The sequence below is a fragment of the Peromyscus leucopus genome, chromosome 7 (assembly GCF_004664715.2).
Source record: "Peromyscus leucopus breed LL Stock chromosome 7, UCI_PerLeu_2.1, whole genome shotgun sequence".
NCBI classification, from domain to species: Eukaryota; Metazoa; Chordata; class Mammalia; order Rodentia; family Cricetidae; genus Peromyscus; species Peromyscus leucopus.
The window spans coordinates 87,957,900-87,980,792 of NC_051069.1; the positions used below are offsets into that span (position 1 = coordinate 87,957,900).

At 49.1% G+C, this 22,893-nt stretch overlaps 1 protein-coding gene across 6 annotated transcripts; it reads left to right on the plus strand.

Moving 5' to 3' along the window:
- Positions 1-227: 227 nt before the first annotated feature.
- Positions 228-21,982, plus strand: Nme9 (NME/NM23 family member 9). Of its 6 annotated transcripts, none has more exons than XM_028869973.2 (12): positions 232-312; positions 670-706; positions 4,389-4,446; positions 7,965-8,068; positions 8,782-8,853; positions 11,105-11,221; positions 12,537-12,612; positions 15,781-15,863; positions 16,188-16,280; positions 17,151-17,305; positions 18,260-18,396; positions 21,633-21,982. In XM_028869973.2, the coding sequence occupies exons 2-12, from the start codon at positions 674-676 to the stop codon at positions 21,680-21,682; spliced, it is 978 nt and encodes a 325-aa protein (XP_028725806.1). In that variant the 5' UTR covers positions 232-312; positions 670-673; the 3' UTR covers positions 21,683-21,982. The 6 variants fall into 6 exon arrangements, with proteins under 6 accessions (XP_037063766.1, XP_037063767.1, XP_028725806.1 ...); XM_028869974.2 differs by having other exon boundaries at positions 234-319; XM_028869975.2 differs by having other exon boundaries at positions 243-312; positions 4,389-4,498.
- The last annotated feature ends 911 nt before the right edge of the window (positions 21,983-22,893 follow it).

Consider the following 22,893-nt stretch of genomic DNA (forward strand, 5'->3'; position numbering starts at 1 on the left):
GCTTAAAGACAATTCTCATATTCCTGGAAAGCCATCTCCCGCGTGGCACTCCTTCTTCAAGGATGTCATGGATAGATGGGATGAAAAGCTGTACACCAGCTTTGGCAGGCGGGCGGGAAGGGGACGGGAATCAAGCTGCACCGAACACGGAAGGGTGGGATCTTTACCTTAGTGCCTCTAGAACCTGACATTCCCTCCAGCCAATGAGAGCTCTCCATGGCAGCGGTGGGCTGGGTGCTGGGTTGCTAGGACGACCATTGCAAAGACGCTGCGGAGTCAAGTTGGAGATTTTCTGGCCTCGTCCAGGCCCTGGTATCTGGTATCTATACCGTTCGCAGGAGCTGAGTCCGAGTAGTTCATGGAGACTTGTAGGGACAACGGGACCCTCTTTATCGGCTCGAGTTCTTCAGTGGACACTATAATGTGGCAAACTGCCAGAGCTGCCTACGGGTGCCCCTGGGCTCCTGAGTGAAGGGGCTTTACAGACGCCAGCCCCACTTCCGAAAACAGCCTGGTGATCCCTTGGGGCCCCGGGAGGAGGGAGGGAGAAAGAGAGAGCTAGAGTGCGCCAGCCTGTGTCTCTGTGCATTTTGCATCCGTACATTGATTTACCGTCTCTTTAAAAGAGGCTCTAGGCTTGCTGGTTTGAACAGTTTGGTTTCTTTGCAGAGCCATGGGCAGCAGGAAGAAGGAGATTGCCCTGCAGGTAAGCCTTTAGGGGCGCTAGCTCCAAGCACTTGGTTGGAGAGGGTGGTGTGGGTGTGGGGTGCAGTATAAAGATGACTATCTACTTGCTAGCAGTATGCGACAGTGTTCTGGAGCCCGAGTGCCCTACCCTTCTGTGTTAAAGTAGAAATAAATACCTGGGGCACCTAGAAACAGCAACCTTATATATAAATATATCCGACTAAGGCGGAAGCCCTTTGTTTATTTATTATGTATACAGTGTTCTGCCTGCAGGTATGCCTGCACACCAGAAGAAGGTGCCAGATCTCATTACAGATGGTTGTAAGCCACCATGTGGTTGCTGGGAATTGATCTCAGGACCTCTGGAAGAGAAGCTAGTGCTCTTAACCTCTGAGCCATCTCTCCAGCCCCAAGGCAGAAGCTCTTAATGGGCATTAGCATAAAACCACAAATCCCAGAGAAGACGCAGCAGCCTAATTCCCCCAGCTTATTTCCTGTTGAATAATAATTGCAGAAATGCACAGGATATATATTCTTTGGATTTGGGCATGCATCTGTGTACTTTGTGGTGACCAGTTTCCCGGCACTGTTTTGTTCAAACAGCATGGCTTGAGATGTGTCGTGTGATGAACATTTGCTTTGTAGACTGCTTTTCTTCACTTGCACATAGGACAGGCCAGCTCTTTCCTCCTCTTCCTCTCCTCCTCCTCCCCTAACCTCATTGTTTTTGAGACAGAGTCCCTCTATGTAGCACCTGTGAAGTGAGGCTGTAGAAATATCCCAAAGGGTCATGAAGCCTTGACATCCTACAGCTCCAGAGTGAGGGTCTTCTATGGTAGACTCTGAGTGCCTGGTTCCCCCATTATTGCTGTGTAAACCATTTCCTCAACCTCTCTGAGCCCTGTGCAGAAGCAGGGCAGGTAATACATAAACTGCAAAGTTATAGAGATGGGACTCCGGGTGGCTCCAGGCCAGCCTGCATGCTTGGTGTGTCTCACACAGCCTGTGTGCTTCTTACTTCACCCTTTAATGCCCAGTATCCCCTTGGGGGTAATATTATTTGTTAGTGGTGTTTTATACTATTCCTCAGAGTTGAGCATGACCCAGTACTCAAAGTGCTTCCATCTGCTGAGGGTGTGTGTGTGTGTGTGTGTGAGTGTGTGTGTGTGAGTGTGTGTGTGTGTGTGTGTGTGTGAGATCTTTCTCCACCCACAATGAGGTCACTCTTTGAATTCATTGCCCAAGAGCTCCAACCAGCCCAGAAACCCTGTCTTCTGTCTTCAGGGTTCTTTCTGTGGCTGATACAGAAATCACATGATATCAAGGAATAATCTGGTCAAAAGATGCCAAGCAATCTGTTCACTCTCTCCAAATGCAGGCCTTGGGGAAGTTTAAGTATTTTCCATGATGATATACCCTACAACCCGGAGTAAGACAGCTCATCTGGTCCCAGGGCTGGTGTGGCTCACTCCAGGAAGGGGACCGAGAGGAAGAGAGATGCCAATGACATCAGTTAAACCTTTGGGTGGTGACAGGGCTCTTCTGTCCTTCCTGTCACTTGCTTCAGGGCAGTAGCTATGGGGCCAAGATGATATCAAACTCTCACTTAAGGCTTCAAAAGATCTTTTCTCTTTTGGGTCTACACACACACACACACAGAGACACAGAGAGAGAGAGACAGAGAGAGAGAGAGAGAGAGAGAGAGAGAGAGAGAGAGAGAGAGAGAGAGAGAGCGCGCTTCCTTGGAAATGGAGACCTATAATAGAGGATCTGCACACATTATATGGTTTTCTGCTGTAATTGATGGATAATACATCCTAACATAGACTTTTACATATTTTTTTTAATATTTACTTTTCTGTGGTATTAATTTCCATGTTCTGTTCTGGTTCTTTTTTTTTTTTTTTTAAGATTTATTTATTTATTATGTATACAGCATGTATGACTGCAGGCCAGAAGAGGGCACCAGATATCATTACAGATGGTTTTGAGCCACCATGTGGTTGCTGGGAATTGAACTCAGAACCTCTGGAAGAGCAGTCAGTGCTCTTAACCTCTGAGCCATCTTTCCAGCCCCCGACTTTTACATATTTTTATCAAGAGCAAGTTGTATAGGGCTGGAGAGATGTCTTGGTGGTTAAGAGCACTGGTTGCTCTTCCAGAGGACCTGGGATCGATTCTCAGCAGCACCCAAATAATAGCTCACAGCCTCTGTAACTCTAGTTCCAGGGGATCCTCAGTGTCTGGCCTCCTTAGGCACCAGGCATGCAAGTGGTGCACAGACATACATGTAAGCAAAACACCCACACACATAAAAAAATAAATCTTAAAAAAAACCTTAAAGAACAAGTTGTAATTCTCATGATCTTTTCATGTGTCTAGTGTCAAAGTAACGCCCTGTCATTTCTCTTTGCTGTGATAAAATCCCAGACTGAAGCAGCTCAAGAGAGACGTTCTTTGGGCTCACTGTACAGGATCTAGTCCATCAGAGAGGAATGGCAGCTCGTGGCTCTGTCATCGGCAATGAAAGCTTGCAGTGTGGCTTGTTACATCTGGGCAGACAGGAAACAGACAGGCCTGGATGTGGGTGCTGAGCTCTAGCATCTTCAATGCCGAGCCAGACTGCCTTATATAACGTGCCAGCTTTGCCCTGGACTGTAAAGGCTCCAGAACCTCCTCCAATGCCACTGCTGGCTTGAGACCAAGTGTCAAGTCATAGAAATAAAACAGCTGATGAGAGATCCCATATAATTATACAAAAGAACCTTTACAGAAACCTTGGAGCGTGATTCTGGTGTGTGTGTGTGTGTATGTCTGTGTGTGTGGTGGGTGTGTGTGTCTGTGTGTATTGTGATGTGTGTGTGTGTCTGTGTGTGTGTATGTCTGTGTGTGTGGTGGGTGTGTATGTCTGTGTGTATGTGTGATGTGTGTGTGTCTGTGTCTGTGTCTGTGTGTGTGGTGGGTGTGTATGTCTGTGTGTGTATGTGTGATGTGTGTGTCTGTGTCTGTGTGTGTGGTGTGTGTACCTAACCCAGTGCCTGTGTCTGCCAGAGGTTAATGTCAGGATATCTTCCTCAGTTGCTTCTCTACCTTGTGAAATAGGATCTCTTCCTGAACCTGGACCTCCCCATTTCAGCTAGAAGGACTGGCCAATGAGCTCCCAGGAACTTCCCCAGATGCACATCACCATTCCCCCACTTTTTACATAGGTGCTAAGGACCCAGACTTAGGTCTTCATATTTGTGCAGTAAGCATTTTAATGAGCCAGCTCCCCAGCTCCCTGTCAGCCCAGCTTCTCATTCTCTCCTCCTCCTTTCTCATTCATCTTTTCTTTCTTTTTTTTACCCAGCCTAGATTTCTCCTCCTATTTATTCTCTGTCTGCCAGCCCTGCCTATCCTTCCTCTGCCTAGCTATTGGCTGTTCAGCTCTTTATTAGACCAATCAGGTGCCTTAGGCAGCCAAGGTGACACAGACACAACACATCTTTCCATAATTAAACACACATCCTTACTTTGTTAAACAAATGCAGCATAAACAAATGCAATGCACCTTTACACAGTTAGTAATATTCTGCAGGATAAACAAATGTAACACATCTTTGCCTAGTAAAAATAATATTCTCCGAGAGAGCAGTGGAGAAAAGGAAGCGGCTTCCCATCCCTGCCCTCACTGACGCTGCTTTTGATCCTCCTGACTGCAGGTCAACATCAACACCCAGGAGCTTTGGGAGGAAATGCTCAGCTCCAAAGGACTGACCGGTGATTCAAAATGAAACCATGTCCCCTGATCCGTTCTCTTCAAAATCATTCTGTAATGCATGTGAAGAAGGGGTTACAACAAGCTGTACTTTCTTTTAAGCCTGTGTCTCAGTCCCTAGAACTGCATAAGCCAGGTATGGTGGCACACATCTGTAATCCCAGCATTTGGGAGCCGGACACAGAATGCTCAGAGTTCAAGGTTCGTGGCAAGTCTGAGGCTAGCTTGGGCTGCCTGTGACTGTTTCAAAACGTACAAACACACAGAAAAAGAACCAGGCAATTTCTCTGTGTCTGTGTGCACAGTAGCCCTGCCTTATCTATGGTGTCACTCTCCTCTGGTTCAGTTCCCTACATCCTACCATAGTCCCACGGAAAATTCCAGAAATGTAAGTTCATAATTTTAAAATTACACACCATTCTCAGAAGCGCTGAAATTTCATGCCCACCCACTGGGGGACACCAGTCATTCTTTTGTCCAGTGTATCCACATTGTATCTACCACCTGCTCATTATTCTCTCAGGAGCTAGTTATCAAACTGTCTCCGTCCTGATGTGCTTGTATCCGCTTTGGTCCTATCTAGCTTCTGCTCTCCACAGTGTCTTGGGACATATCCCCTGACGATAGGGGGTGCTGTTGTTTCTCATGCAGTTGGACATCAGTAAATTCAGTCAGTACTGTCAGGCAGCATGGTCCTTTGGCTTTAGAGCTGATTGCTGTGCCCCGTTTGGTGGCCAGTCATGGGAAATCTTCATGACCCGAGGCACAAAAGGAGAATGTTTGGGGAGGAAAACTGGGGTTTCCTGGAACTCCCAGGATGGAGAAAGAATGAGACATCTCAGAGAATTGGGAACAACCAGGGCCTGCACAACCATTGTCCACACCTCTCTTCTTTGTATTGGTCACTCACTGCTGGTTTACCCCCAACAGTGGCTTACACACTTACTACCCTCCTGTATCTGCAGGCCAGGACTAAGTACAACCCAGCTGGGGGCCTCTGGCCCCAGAGGCTTCACCAGTACTCAGTTTGTGTGTTACAGATGGCTTTTCACTCGGGAGCAGGCTTGCTTCCAAGCTCTGTAGGGCTGTTGGTGGACCAGGCTCACTCAGTGGTTGTCAGCAGGGTTCATGTCCTCCCTGGTTGTTGGGGCCAGAGACAATTTCTTGCCAGTGGTTTCTACCTGAGGCTACTCACGTCGTGGTAACTTGCTTCCTCCAGAGCTGGGGCCTTGAGGGGACACAGGTGCAAGTCGGCCTTCTGTCCAGTTAATCTTCAACGTCGTACCCATACTTTATTGTGTTCATTAGAAAGCTGTCCTGAGATCCAGGTCATCCTCAGGTGCTGGGGCTGACACAATGGTGTGCGTACCAGGAGGCTGGAGTCTTTGAAGTGCCCATGCTGTCCTGCCCATTATTCCTTCCTCTTCTCTGGATCTCTCTGCATTCTGTTATTCTCAGCACTCCACGCTTCTGTCTGTCTATCCACACGACCATTCAGCATTCAAGAATGTGCCCTCTCTTGAAAACTCTACATCCTTCCAGCCCCTCCGCTCCTGTTTCCCCGAGGTGGGTCCTGAACTGAGACATCTTTCCTGAGCATGCCATGGGTTTTCCCATGTCTTCATTTCCTCCGTGTTCTTCTGTTCTGAGGACAGTCACAGTTCTTATTCCAAGGCCTAGCTCAAAAGTAGCCTGCCTCTGGGAAATCTTCCCTGGTCTCCACTTTCCTCCTCATGGGAACCCCTAGGGCTCTGACAAGCTCTCCACCAGTTTGACAGACCCCGTCTGTCTCTACAGACTCTAACACAACACTATTAGCTTTTTCACCTGGCATCTGTAGCCGATTCGTCCAAGCCTGGGGCTAAATGGGTATTAAATAATGCTAGTCCCATTGATCTGGTGTGTGTGGGTGTGAGTGTTGGCACACTCTCCAGTTGGGGAGATTATGAAACCTTTTTGATGGTGCCAAGGCTTAACTGTTGTACCCATGTGTCTGGTCTGGGCAGCTAAATACAGCTTCAGGGTGAAACAAACAAAGCGTGTTTTTTTTTTTTTTTTTTTTTTTTTTTTTTTTTTTAGCCAACAGTCCATAATCTTTTACAGATTCTGCCATGTGCTGGCTGCCCTGCTAAGCACTCATGTGACCATGGCTAATGTTTCCTGAGCATGGACTATGCCAGGCCCACTCTGAATAGTTCGATGGTGGAAGGCTCCTCTAAGACCTTCTCTCACCGGGAAGGTTAGAGGAACGAGTACACACACACACACACACACACACACACACACACACACACACACACACACACACACAACCCACGTGGGTGGAAGGGGTAGTTAATGGTGGGTGAGAGAGAATTCATCTTTCCGCTGCCAGGAGAAACCTGTTTCTAAAGCCATCCACACTGGAGGTCTCATCTGCTGCTGCCTTTTCTCATCTGCCTGCAGATTTACACCGAATTAGGTGCCTTCCAAGTATCCTCGGTTTGGCTTCCTGTCCGTCAGAGTGAAATTGCAATGCTCTTCCTTTCCAGTGTTCCCACCCTCCACCCCCTCCACTCATGGGACCACCCGATCAGTCTTTTTCCTCATCACTCCTCCCAGAGCCAAGGAGGAGAGAGAGGATGAGAAGCTGGTGGAAAGTGTCAGTGAGACGGAAGCCGGCAGAAGCTGGCCTCAGAGGCGGTAGTACAGACACTGCAGAGACTTTACTTGGGCCCCATTTCTTTCCCTGTGGGACTTGAACTTGCCTTCCTCCGTAGAGCTGTTTACAGCGTCCTCAGTCTTCAGAGACACTTTCCTTACTTCATCCAAGTGCGGTTTTGCCTGTGGTGTGTTGGAATCCAAACATCTGTCAGTTAGGAAGAAGGTCTTGTTCTCAAAGAAGCCCTAAGTCTTGTTCTCAGAACTGATGCCAAATGCTCAAGCCCCCTTCCCTCCAGGCATCCCAGTGTCTTTTTTCTCTTGTCCTAGGTTTTCTAATTGGTAATGGAAAGCCACGTTTCCTATCAGTGAATAAGCATCAACTGGATGCTGCCTGGTCACCTGTAATGACCTCCTACTTTTGGAGTAGTTTGTGTTCCCTTTAGATATTCACTAGCACTCTGGTCCATGCCTGATCCCCCCAAGGTAAAGGGACCACCTTAAAACATGTTTCTTCTTCTAGCTATACTCACTTCATCTCTTCCTCCCCCGACTTCTTTTTTTTTTTTTAGATAGGATCTCATGTAAAACAAACTCACTTATAGTTGAGGATGGTCTTGAACATCTGATTTTCCTGCCTCCACCTCCCCAGTGTTAAGATTACAGTCGCGAGCCACCACACCAAGCTACTTCAGATATTATTTCAGATCCAGAATGCCATGTTGGGCATGAGGGAGGGTTGTGTTTTATGCTCAGTCCTGATCTGCTAGGTTGACACCTATGTTGCAAGCATGTCCATTGCAGGGGGTGGAGGCGTGGAGCAGACTGTCCTCAAGGACATGGCTATCTGCTGAACATTGTCGCTCCTTGGCTCCTGCAGTTGTGGACGTCTACCAGGGCTGGTGTGGCCCCTGCAAACCTGTGGTTAGCCTCTTCCAGAAGATGAGGATGGAGGTTGGTTTGGACCTTCTCCATTTTGCTTTGGTAAGATTCCTTCCTTCTTTAGCAAAAAGTCACACAGCGGTGTAAACAAATTAAACACGGAAGAAGCAAGGGGCAGGAAGCACAAGCTGCCCTTTTCAAATAGAAAGGCACCGGCTGTCACGGTGTTCTGTGGTTTCTCTAGACATAAAGGCACCAGCCTCACCACCAAGCTGTATGCCCAGGAAGAACACATGTCACTCAGGTGCATCTGCATCTCCATCTTGGCTAGTGAGCACTGTTGACTGAAATGTCACTTTCAGAGCCCAGAGCCCAATGTTTCAGGACTCCCATAGGGGACCCATAGAGGTGTGAAAGAGACCCCGCTGACACACTGTACACTGAGGCATTGCGAGGGCCACAGACACTAACGACAACAGGAGCCCACAGGGCTGGCTTACATTAATTTCTCAGGAGCTCGGACTCTAAGGACCATAGACCGTGAGGGGAGGCCTGAGGACCTTCAGGCCTGTCACAACCACAGGAAGATGTCAGATGGTGGGGTTCCCCGGACCAGTGGAGTAGAGCTGGGTGGAGAGCCAGAGAAGCTCATCTCCTTCTCACTTGACTCTTCAAGGAAGTGCCACTGGCATGTGTCACCAGTATGTGACAGAGAGTTGGGCTTCATCTGGGAAGTCGGTCATGAGGGCATGGCGCTGCTGTGACCCTGCACTGGCTGCAGCCTAGGGCACCCGCTGAAAGCTGGCTTTCTGCAGGCAGAGGCAGACAGTCTTGATGTTCTGGAAAAATACCGGGGGAAGTGCGAGCCAACCTTCCTGTTCTATGCGGTAAGTGTCTTTGCAGAAGCAGGACTGTCTGTTATAGTGGCTTCTTTTATTGTTTTATTAATAAATAAAGCTCTGGAGTCAGATATTAGGGTATAAACCTGATAGATCCACAGAGTAACAGAGAAAAGATCAGCTGTCCTCCTCTTCACCTTCCCAGATCAAAAAGACCCTTGAATCTTTCTAAGCGACCCCCCACCCCCCATTCCTCTTTGTGTCTCTTTATCTTCCTCTGGGTCGGCCAGAAAACTCTGTGGTTTATTCCGGCCAGCTGAACATGGACTCTGCCCTCTGAATCAAGGTCTAACTCCATTGCAGTCTCACAGAGACAATGCAAACAAGTCTCCCACGACAGTGTGTTGACTGCAAATCTGGTGCTCAGATAGATGCATCAGCTCTCTGCAGCCACCATGAAGCCTCAACAATGCTAAGGGGCGATGCTGTCCCTGACACACCCTCTAGACTGATTCACAAGCCCATGCGGAACTTCCCTAAGACACAGGCATGCCCAGCTGTGTTTGTTCCTGCCTGTGGGCCCCCGTGCTGCAGGAGAGGAAAGACACAGCTCCGTGGTGGCCACTGGTGGCTGGACAGCCTTCCTAGGTGACTGTGCGTGGCAAAGGACACACGTCCAGGAATTCATATGCTCAGACTTGGATGCAATAGATTGCAGCTTTACCCTCAGAGCACAGTTTTGCGATGTCTCTTCTCTGCCAAGGGGAACTTTGAGGGGAAATGAATACGTTATAGAGAAGCTGTGTATTTGCCTTGACAACCACAGTGTGGCGTGAAAGAAAAAGCAAGGGAGCCTCCGAGGAACCACGAGGTGGTTGGACAAGTTCTGTGGTGACGAGTGGCTGGGACGTCTTCGGATGGGCTTCTCCGTGCCCCCTAGAGCCTCCTGCTGTACCCCTAGCTTCTCAGGTTGTGGCTGCCTCCCAAACTCAGGGGACACCTGGTGAAGAGGCTGATGCAGACTCAGCCCCGCCCACTCATGGTAGTCAGGGAAACCAGGGTCTGCTCTCCCAGGACTCCTGACAGCCACTCTCTCTGGGTTACTTAGTCCAGCTCTTAGCCTCGGCACCTTGGGTGTCACATATTAGAAACTTATTTTAATTATGTATTACAGTGTGTGTGTGTGTGTGTGTGTGTGTGTGTGTGTGTGCGCACTCACATGAAGGTCAGATGTCAGTTGGCTCTCTCCTTCCACCGTGTGGGTCCTGAGGATTGAACTCAGGTCATCATCATTTGCGGGAAGCATCTTTACCTGCTGAGCCATCTCGCCAGCCCCACGTTAGAAACTTAGGCTAAAATGTCCCTTGATCTTTGTCCTTTGGTAGTGAGGCCGAGCTTCTGTATGGCTGGGGTCGTGGGGAGAAAGAACCGCTCAGTGGGAAGGAGAGAGCCGCCCGCCCACCCAGCCCCACTGGCCATCAGAGCTGTCCCAGAATGCAGTCCTTGCTGAAGTTATTTGATGCTTGGGCTCATGGTGGTTAAGAAATAAATCACAATCATCTGTGGGGATTCAGGCCACAATCTCCAACCCATGGTGGTCCACGAGAAGACGGAGAGAAACGGAAGCAGGGCCTTTCCACAGGAACTGCCCCTCAGATCCATTTCTCAGTGATATATATCCGTGGAGAAAATGAAAGCAGGAAAACTCAGGTCCACTCTGAGCGGGACCACTGCGAAAGCCTCGCTGACGGCTGTAGCCAGTACTGGGAACTCACTCTTCCACTTCCATGCCGACACGCTTCCAACGTGAAGTCCTCTAGTAAAGCAGTTGTTTTATCCTAAGGGTGTGTTTGGAGTGGCCACTCCACTGTACTTTGACTGAGGCAGTTCTTATGCCTTCCTCAGGTTAGTGCTGTATTCTTTGCTTCAGTCTGAGTACTTGGTAATCGTGAGTGCTCAATAAATCTGTCAATAAGCCACATGTAAGCCACATTTAGTCACACAATTTTCTGTGACTTGTTCCTCCGTTAACTACCTGCCAGTTGCCCTGAAGGGAGCTTTGACAAGAGGGGGTATCAGGGAGGGGCGGAGATCAGAGAGAAATCATTTAAGCACTAAGAGCCAGATTGAGGGCCTCGTGGTGGGATGGGATCCAGGAAGGGGCAGCAGCAGTGAGGGTGGAGGAGGTGGGCCTGGGGTTGACGAACCTTGACCTTGAGCACAGCCTTAAACGTCCTTGTCTCCTGAAATCAATGACCAGCTGTGAAGAGGATTTCACGTGGTCTGTCACACATTCCAGGGAGGCGAACTGGTGGCTGTGGTGAAAGGAGCCAATGCCCCGCTGCTTCGGAAGACCATCTTACACCAGCTGGAGGTCGAAAAGAAGGTTCTGGCTGAAGGCAGGGAACGGAACGTGGTAAGTGGAGGTCACTCATCCAACTGGCAGACTCACAAGTGTGCTCACTTGGGGCCCCTTCCCATGAGGAAGCCTTCATGTCCTACAGTGGGCTGTTCTTCACCCAGGCCTTGGGAGAATGCACATTCAGAAGTCTCTTTCTTTCAAGAGCCCCTGGAACGTCTTTCATCCATTTCCCTTTCACTCACAACTAAACCTCAGTCATGACTTCAGTTCAGTCATGACTTACAGAACTGAGTAGTGACTTAGTCAGCCCATAACGAAATACTCAACTGACTTAAGTTCCTTTTGGCTCACAGCCTAGGCTTCAGGCCATAGTCAGTTGGCTCTGTTGGTTTTGAGCCAGTGTCTAGGCTGAAGGCTGTTCCTCTCAGGGAGGCTGGAAAGAATAACCTCCTCTCCCAATCTCCTTCCAGTACACCCCCCTAGTGACCTTTATGGCTCCACCTCTTTAGCTTCCACCATCTTGCCGAGCTAAGGACCATGAATTGAATACATGGGCTCTTGGGGAACACCCATACTAGAGCAAAAGGTTAGGAGGATCTTCCCCCAGCCTCAGGGTGAAGTCTCTCCTGGTGACCCACATACTCAAATCCCTGAAGGTTTTTAGCTGTGAGCACACACAAAGTCATTTCCTTAATTTAGAAACCTAGCTGTCATTACTGTGGGAGACAGGATCAGCATAGTTGTGGCTTTGAGAAACTATTTCTATAATAATAGACTGCATCATCTTCACGGTTAACCAGCAGTCTTTAAAAAATCCATGCACCATAGGGACATGGAATGTTTCCAGGCACTCTGTGCTTCTTCCGGGAGCACACTGCTGGATGTTCCCTGTCCAACCTTTCATACTAACTTCCAAAGAGCACAGTCCCTTTTCTAGAATATACAGACTCAGGTCATACCCCTGTTTCTAAAGATACTACTAGCCTTCTTTCCCTAAGAAGGAAGACCACACACTCACACATTTCACAAGCTGCCTCTGGGAAAATGGCCTGCCCCTTTATTTCTCTGCACTGGGTGCCTCATCCCTTGTTTGAATGCCAGCTGTCCACTCTTTACCATTCCTTAGGCTCCCCTTGTGCTTGGTTAAGAGGCAGGTTCTGAAGGCTCAAAACCAGCAAGGATTTCCCCCACCATCCAACTGTTAGAAAGGCCCTTGTTGCCCAAACCCTGATGACCTTGGCCCCCTCCCCAAGGCTTGTGCTCTGCATTTGGAACCTCTGCCTTTTGATGCTGTTTCTGCAGATGTCCAAAGGCTTCATAATAATTTTCATTGGCTAAATCCTTTCTCTTCCTGACTGATTTGTCCTAGGTGACCGACGAGGTTCTTTCTGGCATAGCCAAGTGTCCTCCCCGAGAAAAGGGTGGTAGTGAAGAGGAGGAGATAGGTGAGTGCAGAGCCGATGAGCGAGGTGGATTCTGATTTGGTGCGCATCACCAGGCGATTGGGCCATCTCAGTTCTGGGAAGCTGGCCATGAGCATTCTGTCTTCAGCACTTGGCTCCAAACAAATGGGACCTCCTCTCTGCCCTTTGGTGGCACCAGGGGTACGTTCGACAGCTGTCTGATGATACTCAAATATGACTTCGATGGCAATCACTGGACATCAGGAAATGATCCTTCTAGAAACTTCAGTAATAACGGAGCAGTGAGTTCCGTCTGATCTGGAGAATTCAAATTTCACTTTCTGCCTCTCTCTCTGGAACATCAGGAGGCCTCTCCTCTCCACGGCCTTTGGTCCTCTCTGCTCACAGGCCCACCCGCTCTCTCCTGAATTCTCTAGCTATCAGTCACAGGTTTCACATGCACTGCATTGTGCCTCTTCTGCGGCCTTCTTCCTATGAGAAGAGTGGCCTGGCTGTGTGTGAGGACCAGAGTTAGACAGGCTGCTGCGGGAAGATATAACAGCAGCCAAGATACCAGGGAACCGGGACAGGGTGCCGGGGAACCCGGCCTGGATGCAGCTGGTGGCAGGAAGCTTTAAAGTTATCATCCCATGAGATACATGTCTGTTTCTCCCGGGTGCTGTAAGGACTGTTGGGATTGGGCAGGAGGCATGGCTTAAGAAAGCCAGGAAAGCACGGCGAAGATGATCTGAATTGACTCTCACAGGAAAGATTCTTCCTGTATTATGGCCTCTTTCCTCCTCTGTTAAAGCCTGTGCAGTCAAGCCTCTTTGACCCTGAAAACCACATGAAACTCTTTCTCTCCCTCAGCCTCTTCTCCTTGGACAAAGTTCACAAATCTCAGCTAAGAGTTGTGAACTTTGTCCACATCTTGGGGCCACCCCTCACCTTCACTCCTGCTGAGGTGCTGTGGCCTGACTCTGAACCCACTGCTCCTGACAGGGCACTCCCGAGAGGCACAGTGACGTTTCGGCTGCCAAAGGCCACAGTCTCCTCCCGCAGAGAAGGGTGATATTCATGTGTTCGTGTGTGTTCCACTCATCCACCCCTACCCCCGAGTGTTCCTTCTCAATGCTCCCCCACTCAACTCCACCCCCTACCCCGAGTGTTCCTTCTCAATGCTTCCCCACTCAATGCTCCCCCACTCAATGCTCCCCCCACTCAATGCTCCCCCCCACCCCTGGGTGTGTATGTGTTTATCTGGAGATGGGACCTACGCCCTCGGGCATGCTAGGCCAGTCCCTCTGAGCTACAGCACAAGTCCCCACCCGCTGGCTTCTGAGATAACATCTTTCTATTTCTCTGGCCTCTTTTCCTGGGCTTCCCCTTTGAGCTGAAGCTGGAAGATGAGGCTGCAGGCCTCATCTCTTCTCCCTCTCTGCTTTAGCGATCTCACAAGCCCACCCATCCATCACAGAATCAATTGTAAGAGTACTTTAATGTCAAGTGTTCACAGTCTATCAGAAATGATAACCATAGAAAACTCAACAGGTGGTTGCTTAGGGTGACATATACTGTGCAAGTCAGCTTTTCTGTCACCATATGAAATACCTGGGAATAATCATCTTATAAACAGACTCCCTTTGCATCAGCCGAGGGCAACAGAGGCCATCACCCATCACCCATCTCTCAGGACCAACTGACCCGTGGCCAACAGCTGTTCACATGAACCCTCCTCCACTTCAGCCCTCTATAGGCAAGATGTCTATTTTGGCTCAGAGTTTTGGAGCTTTCAGCCCATAATCAGTTGGTCCTGATGCTTTGGGGCCTGTGGTAAAGTATCACAGGGCAGGAGCATTTGGTAAAGCAGGCATCGCCCAGCGAGGAGGCAAACAAGAGGGAAAGGAGCTGGGGCACCTCAACTCTCTACAAGAGCACAGGCCCGGTGCCTGGCCACCTGTCAGTGGGTCCCAGCTTTCAAAGGTTCAGCCACCTCCCGACAAAGTCACAGGCTGGGGACCAAGGCTTTAGCATCTGGGCCCTTGGGAGACATTTATCCAACGGATAACATGTGCCTATTTAGTACAGGCTTTACAGACATTCCCAGGAGAAACCCTCCTTGGATACAGACAGTTTTGTTTCATTGTGGCACAACAGATATAAAAGTTGAGAAGCAGAAAATAGATAATGGGAAATGCTGATTCTGTTGAAACTGCAGATAACTTACCAAGGCCAAGTTCATGTAAATAGGAGCCCAATAGAGATGGGCTCCTGGACTGGACAAAGCTTTCCCTACAGTTTCTCAGAGCATATGGCATCTGATCATCAAGGTTGATCCCAGCACAGCCAATTAAAGCTAAAACCAAAATGAAATTATATATATCAAGCTCAAGCCGCTCTATCCAACCCTCTCTCTTGGGGGGACTTGAAGTGAAGACAGGGAGCTACAAATTAGTAGCGTGTGCTGGAGTTGAGAAGCACAAAGTTCGTCCAGGGCTTGAGGCAACCATTTCTGCCACAAGGCAAGAAAGGCAAAGAGCAGAAGGGGGCTGGAGAGAGGCTGGGTGGTTAAGAGCACTGGCTGCTCTTCCAGAGGACCCGGGTTCAATTCCCAGCACCCACATGGCAGCTCACAACAGTCTGGAACTCCCACCCCAGTGGATCCAATGCCTTCTTCTGGCCTCCATGGGCACTGTATGCCCATGGTGCACAGACATACAAGGAGGCAAAACATCCACACACATAAAATAGATTTATTTCACAGAAGCAAAGGAGTCAGGAGAGTGAGAAGGGAGCAAGGCAGACAGCAGCGAAAGCCGAGACCCACAAGAGGGGGTGAGGAAGCCATGAGGGAGTCACCTCGATTCCTGTGTTCCTTGCTCGCCTGTCTCCAGGCAGCTCAGCCAGTCATTCCAAGTTTCTGTTCCTAAACAGCCTTTTGGAAATGTCCACCCCTATGTGTCCCCAGACCAGAGTTCCAAGAGTCAGACTCTGTCCCTCTAAGTCAGGCTGGGGTTCCTGACTGTGGGCTGGTGCCAGATTGGTGCCATTTGCTAGAGTCCAAGGCACAGCCTAGAAGCCAGAGGCTGGAAGCCTGGAGGCCAAGCCTACACCTGGTACTCAGTGCAATGGAGCCTGTCCTAACAATGTCGCTGCAAATGGCCTCCCAGAGCCTCAAGCATCTGACAGCACCTCCCTGGCTCTTTTCAGTGTCATCAGAGAAGACCTGTACATTAGCCATCATTAAGCCAGACGCGGTGGCCCATGGAAAGGCTGATGAGATCATGATGAAGGTAGGAGATACAAGGCTTACCTTACGTGTTCTCAGGTCCCCTCGAAGTGAATACACAGGGATGGGGGCAGTGGCAGCTGTGATGTTCTGAGGAAAGGAGGCTTCTGATGAGTTATAACTCAAACTTGGTTCCAATGTTAGATCTGGGGGCAGGTCCTGAGGGGCTGAGGACCTGCACTGCTTCTAATGTTGCCCATCTTTATTTTTTATCTTTCTGTTAAGATCACTGTAAATGCGGCTTAAGTCACATTTGCAGTATACACACTTATATGTATGTATGTATGTATATGTATACATATACATATATACAATGTATATTCTGCAGATCCAGGAAGCAGGATTTGACATTCTATCAAATGAAGAGAGAACCCTGACAGAGGCAGAAATGCAAGTGTTCTATCAACACAGAGCCAGGGAGGTCAGCTCATCTGCTCCTATTGGTCCATCTCACTCTCTCTTCTCCTCCTCCAACACTATGCTGACAGGTTTAGGAGTTGGGGAGAGCAATACGAAGAACAAGAGTATGAACGGCAAGTGGGCGGGTAATGGGTTTGCACTCAGAATATAATTAGAGCCTGTACAGCTCATGTACAATGGCTCCAAGGAAAAAGTTTTAACTGTAAGTAATGGAATAAAGACTTTTATTAGAAGGATGTTCCGTAACTCCCAGAATTCATGAAAGAAAATGAAAATGCTTAACAAGAGGACTTGAAGAGAAAGTTCTAGGGCCCACAGGAGCCAAGGCAGTAGGCAGACCACTCAAGACATCTCCAACTGCCGTTTTAGTCTACATGCCTTTTCTGCTCGCTTCTGCTTATGATTTGCCTACTTGGAGAGTATGGCCAATCGCTCTTAGGCCACAGCACCACTTCCTAAGCCAGAGGTGTGACGGTTGCTAAGCATCATGGTTGTGAAATGAGGAACAAATGAAATGGAGGAGAGATCTTCCCCTAAGGAAACCCAGGATACTGTTATTGAAGGAGAAAGGGCTGCATTCGTGGTGAGGGGAAGTTGCATCTACACTGTACCCTTGGAGATCCAACACCCACATATTACATAGCCATACATACAATACTTTTAGCATGCCACTACCCACCTGGCTTACCTTCCTGGGGTCCTGGAGTGTGGCTGGCCATCACCATTACAGTGGCAGACATGGCTGTGTGTCCATGAGCACACAAGGCAGATTATAACTCCCTTCCAGTCTGTGGGTTGTCTGGGTTCACTGGCCTTTTTTAGGTACCAGTAATTCCTGCCCCAGGTCACTGTTTTTCTCCCCTGTGCCTAGGAGGCATTTGAGAAGCTAGTACATCACATGTGCAGTGGACCCAGCCACCTCCTGATCCTCACCAGGACCGAGGGCACCGAGGATGTAGTCACTGCTTGGCGAACCTTCCTGGGGCCTTGTGACCCCAATGTGGCCAGGAGGGAACATCCTGAAAGGTGATACCAGCTGTGGTTCCTTCATCCATCTCAAGCTGACACTTCATTTGGTGTTTGGTTCAAATTGTGGGTGATGCCATCAGCTCTCTGGTGACCAGGTACCCTTCCATATATCTCGGAAGTCTTTGACATCTTCCAACCCTGATGGAGTTTCCCAGTCTTGGCTGAATCCCCTTCCCGCTCTCTTCTAAAGGCTGCTGCTGAGTGTGGCTCACGGTCACAGATCTCAGAGACCCAGTCAAGCCTGCCAAGTCAAAGGCTGCAGCATGGCCTGTACTGTAGACTCAACTCCCACAGCCCTCTGGAGTCAGCTTCCTTGTTCAGCACACTTACCTAGACCTCCTTAGCCTGCTCTGGGACTCAGTGAGCAGCTAATACCAAATCCATGGGTCCTGGCCTTTGAGGTGACAGACCCATGGACAGACAACAGGAAAGGACTTAGCTAAAAGCTAAAGCTCTAGAGCTGTACCTTGCAGTCATAAGGGGCAAGGGCATCTAACTGACACTAAGTAAAGCAGCCGAGGCTCAGACCTTAGGTCACCACTAATGGGTCAAGTCCCTCCTTGGCTTTACTTCCTAGTCTGTAAAGTGGGAATGTTCACGATCAGAAGCCAGAGGCATTTAGAGCTGTGCTCAGCACAGAGGTCCTACCTAGCACTACCAGTGTTACAGTTCTTCTCAAAATTAGTCTTGAAGAGCTGTATGGGGCACTGCATGGTGCTAGTCCTACACAGCGGGAATTGTTGTCTCCCTCTGGGCAGAGGTCAAATGCAGCCAGATCCTGTGTGAGATGCCCCTGGTCAGCAGCTGCTGGCATGGCTGCTGTTCTCGGACTCTCTACAAAGAGCAAGCACCCTCATGCTGATTTGGTAGCTGGTGGTACGCTCCCAGAGAGCAAAGCATTTCTTTGCAAGTGAAGCAATTGTTTCTCTTACATTGTTCCAATGCTGCCAGTCTCCGGGCTCAGTATGGCACAGAAATGCCCTTTAATGCTGTGCATGGAAGCCGGGACAGAGAAGATGCCAACAGAGAGCTGGCCCTGCTCTTCCCCAGTTTCAAGTTTTCAGATAAAGACACGAAAGCCCCCCAGGGTAAGTTGTCAAGGCCAATTTCTTTATTCAATCTGAGGTGAAAGCCATTCATGACCGATTATGCCTGTGTGACACCGACAGCTTGCCTCCTAATTAGCAAATCAAGTTCAGTTCTGAAACACAGGTCATCATGTAACGGCTTGTTCATCGAGCAGCAGGGCAGCGTTTTCATACCACACTGGGCGGTCTCTGCTTACTGTGGATCCTAGTTCCACTGCAAAGACACTTGGTCGTTCTTTCTGCAAACCATGAGGAAAATCTCACAACTTTCAACAAAATTAGAAATTGATTTTTATAATTTCACATGCGCATGCTTTGCATAGTGATCACTTTAATCTCCCCCCCCCCACACACACACCAAATCTCTCTCTAGTGCTCATGTCTGTTCATTCTGTGTTGTGATCCACCGAGATTAACCAGGGCCACTTGTGTGACCATGGGTTTGAAGCTATCTGTTAGCGAATGCCTGGAGAACTCAGAGTACACTACACTAAAGACAGTAATCTCCTCTCTCCCAGGGTCTATTGACAGTCAAGAGTTTGGAGGTAAAGGGTGGGACCTCATGAGGGCCCCGTGTAGGTAATGACAACTGATTCGAGTTAATGATTACGGCAGTTTTACGAGTCTAGGGAATGGGGTTTGGTGGACCTTCACCCTGCCTCTCTTTCAGTGTTTCCTGAGCGTTAGAGGGGGAGGTATAAGACTTACTTAGGGCTGAGCCCACATCTGTCACTCATTTTTTGCATCCTGTGCAGCCAGGAGTCTATTCACTACTGTCCACTGTCAGGAGGCCTCTTATGATTCAGGCTGGTGTCACCTTGTCTATGGGTCTCAGCACTGGTATTCAGAAGGCAATTGCTAACAATCGGTCAAGTTAACTCAGAGAAATACGTTCCCAACACGGGCCTACTCCTCCTCCCATACCTCGGTTGTCAGCTGGGTTACCAGGCACTGGTCTCATCCTTTGGAAAGGGTCTTGAATCCATGCAGGTGGCACTTGGTTATTTTATCAACGCTGTGTATATGGGCATACTTTGCTTTTTAAATGGCTTCTTCATACTGGACAAAGTTAATCCCATCCCACACCCTTATCTCCCTAATCTCCAAGGCCTCCTTCCCTGCCTAACCTCTTCCACCCACACTACCTCCCTACTTTCTATTTATGTTCTACTATATGCCTTTCCTAAGTTAATCCTTACCTCATATCACCTTGCTTCACTTGCACAGTCCACGTGATATGAATCATAATGAAGAGTAGACACTATGATCCCTGTGTGAGAGCATATGGCATTTGTCCATTTGGGTTTGGATTACCTTACTTAAAATAATTTCTTTCCCCAATTCCATCCATTTCCCTGCACATTTCATTTTTCTTTGCAGCTGAGTAATATCCCACTGTGTAGGTACAAACCTTGGTTATTCATCTGTTACTTCCATTTCTTAGGCCCCGTGAATAGGGCAGCAATGAACAAGAGCAGTTATCCCTGTCACAGGGCAGAGAGTCCTTTGGGTATATGTTTTTGAGAACCCTCCCGATTGATTTCCAGAGTGGCTACAGTAGTTAACGTTCCCATCAACAGTGTACAAAGGTCCCCTTCCCCCACATCTGCACCAGCTTTTGCTATTGGTGTTGATAACCGTCATTCTGTTGGTGTGTGAGGTGGAATGTTAAGGTGATTTTAATCTGCATTTCCTTACTGGCCAAGGTTGCTGAACACCTTTAAAGTGTTTTTTTTTTTTTCTTTAAAGTTTTTAATCATTGGTGAAAATTTAATAACTTTCTCAGCCTTCCTTCAAAGCCAGGTGTCCCTCTCTTGTCTCTGTGTACCCTTTCCCCTGGCAGGCTTGCTGAGAAGCCAGGCTGCACTAGAAGGGTCCCTTCTGGAGCCTGCTGTGGCCTTCTGCCCTCAGCCAGCATTAGAGTGGGCTATGAAGGATGAGTATCTTTCTCTCCATGGGAAGTACTCACGGGACCTGGGGCAAGATGGGTCAGGCCATCCTCTTCTCCAGATCTGGGTGAGAAACCAGAATCTAGGTGCACACAACACTGGTTCTGTAACCAGCGGAAGAACTGGGTCCAGCTGCGACTGCAGTGAGGTAAAGGGGTTGGAAATGAATAGTCTAGGGAAAACCCAAGGATGTAAAGGTTAGTTTAAGAGGAAGCAAGCCGGGCGGTGGCACACACCTTTAATCACAGCACTTGGGAGACAGAGACCAGCCTGGTCTACAGAGTGAGTTCCAGGACAGCCAGGTCTACACAGAAAAACCGTGTCAAAAAAAAAAAAAAAAAAAAAAGAGCTGCACACAGATCTAAAGTACGTATTACTTACGTGTTTGGATTTTATTTACCTAAATGTTTGGTGTGCTGATGGTCTCAAGATCTAAAGCTCATTCTGTCAGAATGGGTAGAGTGGGAGCTGAGGAATATGCTGAGTGCACCCACCTCGGGATTCAGGAAACCCTGGGGAGTGTGGTTCTGGGGGGAGATCAGGGACCCAAGTTCACACTGCCAAGCACTGGTGTTCTTCAGTTTTCTCACTTGGTAACCAGTCCTGCCAGGGCCAGCTCCCCTCAGAACCCCTGACGCATCTTTATCCATTTGGGGGCATGCCTGGAGGCACAAAGGTGTAACTCGGGGCCACTGTGGGCAGGTGGAAGTGAACTGGCTGGAAACAACCGACCAGGGATCCCGGGGAGTGCTGGAGACTTGAGATCTGGCATCTTGGCCTCAGCTGAGAGAGCAAGGAGGATAATTCTCAACGGGTCTGAGGCCAGATCACACTTGGCTTCTGTGGAGCAGCCTTTCTGGGAGGAGCTTCACGTCACTGCACTTTTTCCACTACAGGCTCTGGAGACAGATCCTGGCCCCACTATTCATCAGCTAGGCAGCTTCCGGAAAGTCACATACCTGTGCTGGGCCCATGTCTTCATGTGTGAAATGGAGACAATGATAGGCCCACTAAAACCCCAAACTAATAATTACAAATCCCCATCTTCCTCACAGCTCTGCTGTGAAGATGGAAGAGACAGGATGTAAAGGTCTAGCCTGTGAATGACCTACCTGAACTGTTCATTTTAATTCTGTCTTCATCCCTCCTAACACACCTATTAGGACCCCCTTGGCTATCTGGCCTGTTGGCACACTCCAGCAGTGTCTTTGGGGGGGGGGCGGGGGCTGGGAATGGCAGGAGTCTGGGGCCATGGCTGCTGCTTACAGAACACTGTGACTCCCCTAGGTGCTGAGGCTCAGAGTGGTGAGCCCCATGGAGGCCCTTTGCATCTCTAAGCGTATCTGAGGACTGGAACACTACTGTCTTCTGCCAGTATCAAGATCACAAGGCCACCAGAGGGGCCATTGGTATGCTCATGTCTGCACAGGAGGACCTTCAGAGGACGATTTCGGAGCACTGATATGCTCTTGGTTCAGCCCTAGTTTGTAGACAATGAAATAACTGTCTTACTAGACAGTCTACAGAACATACCCTACCTTCTAGTCGCTGCACTCGACTGAGGCAACGGTGTCACCTCTGAGGACACTGGATCCCCCCACAATAAATCTACTGTTTTGAGCCTAGCTTGGTACCTTAAAAAACAGGCATTTCTTTTGTGTTGGGGGTGTGAGTGTATGTGTGTATGTGTGGGTACATGCCGGATGACGACTTAAGGAAGTCAATTATCTCCTCCCACCATATGGATCCTGGGGATCTAAAGGTCATCAGGCACGGCAGCAGGGCCATCTCAGGCCATCTCAGGCCATCTCAGCAGCCCCAGTAACTTGAGATTTGAAATTAGCTCGACAGGTATGACACTGCCACATACTGACACAGGACAGGCATGCACAGGCATGCACAGGCTCGGTACTGCCCATGTTACCTATCTGAGTCACAAGGGCAGCCACTAACACTGCAGTTCACCACACATCACGGCATGCTCCTAAAACAGTGAGGTTATACGTGGAACCGGGGCTAATCTAATACTTTTCCTCCCCTATTTCTTTGGCTTCTGATTGGGCTGAAGTCTGGTTTTAAGACCTGATCATGTGTTCCTGTGGGGCCAGACAGCCTTTGATTTCCACCGAGTTCTTCAGCTGCCCCTTCTTCCTCGGAGGGATTTGAGATTTCAGTAAAAAGTAACTTAGGACCCTGTGATGTTTCCACACATGCGTGGCCACCCCTGTGGCTGGCCACCATGTTCGAGCAGTATTTGTGAGCCGGTCAAACCCAGGCACATTCTACTCTGAGGAAAGGCTGTGCTCTTCCACTCCATGAGGAAAACGCCAGCACTCTCTCCTGCTGGTCTTCTCTAGAGAGGTTCACTCCTGTGATTTCAGGCTCTCAGCAGGCAGTTTTCTCTCAGAAGCCAGCTCTTCACTGGGGGCATTACATTCTCTGTCTCCCTAACCTAAGAACTCTGTTGAGCACTGTGCTGGCTCTGAAAAGGATGGGCTGACTTGCCTGAAGTTAGGAAAGAAGGTATGAGATATGATGTGGGGTCTAC